We start from the raw sequence: 5390 nt of genomic DNA, 5'->3' as shown, positions 1-5390 counted from the left end.
ATCAGATGGATGGAGAGCTACACTCGTGGTGTCCCATTTTCCCAGCACTCTTTGTCATATAATGCTTTGAAACTTTTGACGGATTTGGCCTCCACCACCTTCTCACCTAACATGTTCCAACCGTTTACCATTCTGTTTGCAAAAGTGAATTGTCTTACATTTCTTCGGCATCTTTGTTTAGTTCGTTTAAATCTATAACCTCTTGTTCTTGAAATTCCAGGTCTCGGGAAATCTTCCCTATCAAGTTTATCAATTCCTGTTACTGTTTTGTACGTAGTGATCATATCTCCTCTTTTCCTTCTGTCTTCTAGTTTGGAATATTTAATGCCTCTAATGTCTCCTCATAAATCCTGCCCTTCAGTTTTGGCATGAATGTTTGTGTGCCTTCATCGTATATTTTGCAAAATATGGAATACATCTCATTTACTTTACTTTAAGAATATGGTTCGATCAATTAAAAACCCTCTTGTTCAAATTGCAAAGAGACTGAAAGAGATGCAGCATGCTCAATGGATTATATATTAGTGATTATTATTAGGATTATATATTAGTGAATCATATTAGTGATTCAATTATTATGGTCATAAATTCACTTAAAAATGTAAATTTTAAGTTAAAAAATTTTAACCAAAAAACTTGATATTTTTCATATTTGGAACCATTCCATAATCCCAAGCATAAATGATTATATTTCTATCACTTGCTCTTAAGATTGTTTCATTTAATAGAGGTTGGGCATAATTGTTCTCTGCTGCTAATAGAACTGACTGACTTAGCTATAGGAAAATGTAAAATTAATTGGTTTATCCATTACAGTATTTTGCAGTTTATTTCATGATCCTGTGCTTAATACTTGCATAAATAGTAGATTACAAAATGCATTTTTATATCATTAGTATTGAATAATAATAATGCAAATAATTGACTTATAAATGATGTACAATTAATTGGTAGGTGATATTATATTATTAATATTTTTTCATTCTTGCAAAGCCTTAACAAAGTCATTAACATGTTAATATAAACTTGATCACCTTCCACTTATTTTCTCATGTGCTACCTACATGTACAAAACCTTATTCCTAAATGCATATTTTGTTCTGAAACTTGTCCTTTATATGTTGTGTATCACCATCTCTGGAGAGTTTTATCTGATTGATGTATAAATTACTTTTAATTTTACAGAATATTATTGTTATACTGAATTTATTATTATATAAATAACTTAATTTTACAGAATCATCTATCAACGCACATCCACAAGTTGAGGAGGAGGATGTGACCTTCCAGATGTCTGAAGTACTGAAACAGGCACCAAACAGGCCTGGTGGATCTAGGTACAAGGTAAAATAATTTAATTTTTTTTTTTTTTTTTTTTTTACTAATTGTCCGATATATATATATATATATATATATATATATATATATATATATATATATATATATATATATATATATATATATATATATATATATATATAATGTGTCGTACCTAGTAGCCAGAACGCACATCTCAGCCTACTATGCAAGGCCCGATTTGCCTAATAAGCCAAGTTTTCTTGAATTAATGTTTTTTCGACTACCTAACCTAACATTTTCAGCTACCTAACCTATCCTATAAAGATAGGTTAGGTTCGGTCATATATCTCTATTAATTTTAACTCCAATAAAAAAAGAATTGACCTCATACATAATGAAATGGATAGCTTTATCATTTCATAAGAAAAAAAATAGAGAAAATATATTAATTCATGAAAACTTGGCTTATTAGGCAAATCGGGCCTTGCATAGTAGGCTGAAAAGTGCGTTCTGGCGACTAGGTACGACATATATATATATATATATATATATATATATATATATATATATATATATATATATATATATATATATATATATATATATATATATATATATATATATATATATATATATATATATATATAATATCTCTATCACATCTATATCACTTTGTGCTTTAGCCCTGGTGGAGCTTGGTCCACCAGGCTGTTGTTTGGAGTGGCCCGCAGATCCACATACAGTCTGCATATGATATACAGTCTGTTGATCAATTAAACTACAGTAGTTAGTTTTTATCATCCGAATGCACCAATATGTGTTCATTCTTCCCAGATGAAGGAACTAGGTAATATTCATCATCTGAATGCACCATCTGATGCTTTAACACACTCATGATACACGAGAGGTTTAAAAAACTTTTAAAACTTTTAAAACTTTTTGACCTATGTATTTAAAAGCAATTCTAAAGTTAAAAAGTGTAGCATAGGCCCCTCGCAGAATGTTCTTAATATGATCCTCAGGTTATAGTTTTCTATCTAAAACCACCCCTAGATCTCTTTCTTGATCAGAATTCTTTATAGATCTCAGTGGCTCGATCATAGAAACTGCTCTAAATCCTTGTTGGCCTGGATTGTGGAGGTCATTGGTCTCTATAAAACTAGTAATCTGACTCCTGATCACTCTCAAATAATTTTATTATGTGGGATGTTAGTGCAACTGGTCTATAATTCTTTGCCAATGCTTGTGTTGTGTTGTGTTGTTTTGGTAGTGATGTGCAATGTGTTTGTATTGATAATTTGAATTTTCATAGATTTCAATTTATTTTCATTTCGATTTAATAATTTTGTGTGACATTGCATTGAAATTGAGCTGTGTTGTTTACCATACTGTTCATTTCATGAGTATAGTTTATTTTTTTATTTTTTTCATTTCATTTTTTTAGCTGTTCTTATTTTTCAGTGATGGGAATATCAGATCATTTGATGTTCCCAATTTTCTGATGGAAGCATCAGACCATTATAGAATGCATCGGATGAGGTAGTTTGGAATGGTGGGGAGGACGAGAGGGGGGTATGGTGGGGAAGACGAGGGGACAGAGGAGAGGGTAATGGTGGGGAGGACGAGGGGACTGGGGAGTTGGGGATGGTGGGGACAGGGGAATGCTGGGGAGGACAAAGGGACAGGTGAATGGGAGATGGTGGGGGAGGAAGAAGGACAGGGGAGGGGAAAATGGTAAGGAGGACGATGGGACAGGGAAGTGGGAATAGTGGGGATGATGTGGGGACAGGGAAGTGGGAAGGACGAGAGGACTGTGGAATGGGGAATAGCAAAGTGAATTATAATTATATATATTAATTAATTCTTATAAATTTCCAGAAGCCTGTATCAACACCCACACTAATGCAACTGAAAGAGATGTTGAGACAAGTATTGCTGATATGTTGAAGAACGCCCCAAACAAACTCGGTGGAAACAGATACAAGGTAAAGTTTGCCAATTTGCTGTAGTCTAATTCAATTTCTTTTTAGTAATCTTCGAGAACATTTATGCTATGAATAAGATAAAATAATGTAACTGATTTTGATTTATTTACTATTTATTATTTATTTACCGTTATTAGTATAATAGATCTCGTAATAATTTTGCAAAAATAATGGCATTTACTATTTTAAAAAGCTCGGGTGCAGGGGGGGGGGGTTATGTAAAAGCCTGGTTTGTGCCTCGGAGAGGCTATGGGATCCAGTAAGATCGTCCTTCCTTTCCTCCCTAGAATCTGGATGTAGCAGGTGCTCAATTGTCAAAAGTGAAAAATTGGTTTTGTCTTCCGAATGCACCATTTGTGTTAATTTGCTAATAATCTTTTAAAAATAGTAAATGCCATTATTTTTGCAAAATTATTACGAGATCTATTATACTAATAACGGTTTGATAAAATACAGTAGACTGCCTACTGGATAATAGTTCCAGTCCACCTGTAGACAGGGATCTCACATCAGCTTGTATATTATACAAGGATAAGATTTGATTTACTTTTGTATTTATATGCATATATGCATTTATATGCATTATTCTCTAGAATAATAGATCTCGTAATAATTTTGCAAAAATAGTGGCATTTACTATTTTAAAAAGCTCGGGTGCAGGGGGGGGGGGGGTTTGTGTAAAAGCCTGGTTTGTGCCTCGGAGAGGCTATGGGATCCAGTAAGATCGTCCTTCCTTTCCTCCCTAGAATCTGGATGTAGCAGGTGCTCAATTGTCAAAAGTGAAAAATTGGTTTTGTCTTCCGAATGCACCATTTCTGTAAATTTGCTAATAATCTTTTAAAAATAGTAAATGCCATTATTTTTGCAAAATTATTACGAGATCTATTATACTAATAACGGTTTGATAAAATACAGTAGACTGCCTACTGGATAATAGTTCCAGTCCACCTGTAGACAGGGATCTCACATCAGCTTGTATATTATACAAGGATAAGATTTGATTTACTTTTGTATTTATATGCATATATGCATTTATATGCATTATTCTCTAGAATAATAGATCTCGTAATAATTTTGCAAAAATAGTGGCATTTACTATTTTAAAAAGCTCGGGTGCAGGGGGGGGGGGGTTTGTGTAAAAGCCTGGTTTGTGCCTCGGAGAGGCTATGGGATCCAGTAAGATCGTCCTTCCTTTCCTCCCTAGAATCTGGATGTAGCAGGTGCTCAATTGTCAAAAGTGAAAAATTGGTTTTGTCTTCCGAATGCACCATTTCTGTAAATTTGCTAATAATCTTTTAAAAATAGTAAATGCCATTATTTTTGCAAAATTATTACGAGATCTATTATACTAATAACGGTTTGATAAAATACAGTAGACTGCCTACTGGATAATAGTTCCAGTCCACCTGTAGACAGGGATCTCACATCAGCTTGTATATTATACAAGGATAAGATTTGATTTACTTTTGTATTTATATGCATATATGCATTTATATGCATTATTCTCTAGAATAATAGATCTCGTAATAATTTTGCAAAAATAGTGGCATTTACTATTTTAAAAAGCTCGGGTGCAGGGGGGGGGGGGTTTGTGTAAAAGCCTGGTTTGTGCCTCGGAGAGGCTATGGGATCCAGTAAGATCGTCCTTCCTTTCCTCCCTAGAATCTGGATGTAGCAGGTGCTCAATTGTCAAAAGTGAAAAATTGGTTTTGTCTTCCGAATGCACCATTTCTGTAAATTTGCTAATAATCTTTTAAAAATAGTAAATGCCATTCTTTTAGCCTGAGTATGGTAAGTGTTGCTGAATTTTTTTAGCCTTGTACATATGTCTTTTGATTAGTTTTTTTGCAGATGAAGGAAGGTGGGGTGGCACATAATTGATTGTTCAGTGTTATGTTTAAGGTACAAATAAAACAAAAGCAAAAGTTACTCAAATTCGTTGATTTTTGTAATAGTTAAGAAGGAAAATATTTTAATGCTATTTATTTAATACAGTTGGAAATTAGAAAATCTAATGTTGAGATTGAAAGATATATATTATTCTCTATTACCTTACAGCTTATGCATTATTTTAACAGGTCCAGACGCTGTCTCAAATGGGCGGTG

The 5390-nt window shown here is 33.3% G+C and overlaps 1 protein-coding gene across 1 annotated transcript in view; it reads left to right on the top strand.

The window, feature by feature from the left end:
* Positions 1-3181: 3181 nt before the first annotated feature.
* The window catches only part of LOC138365442 (uncharacterized), a 3927-nt gene continuing 1718 nt past the window's right edge, over positions 3182-5390 (top strand). Inside the window, exons 1-2 of the mRNA XM_069325750.1 lie at positions 3182-3284; positions 5363-5390. The exon at positions 5363-5390 is cut by the window's right edge and continues 132 nt beyond it. Of these exons, the coding sequence (XP_069181851.1) occupies positions 3240-3284; positions 5363-5390 (73 nt within the window). The 5' untranslated portion in view covers positions 3182-3239. The remainder of the gene's footprint in view (positions 3285-5362) is intronic.

The sequence above is a fragment of the Procambarus clarkii genome, chromosome 16 (assembly GCF_040958095.1).
Source record: "Procambarus clarkii isolate CNS0578487 chromosome 16, FALCON_Pclarkii_2.0, whole genome shotgun sequence".
NCBI classification, from domain to species: Eukaryota; Metazoa; Arthropoda; class Malacostraca; order Decapoda; family Cambaridae; genus Procambarus; species Procambarus clarkii.
Note: the sequence above shows the minus strand (reverse complement) of the source record. Positions and strands in the feature narration are given on the sequence as shown.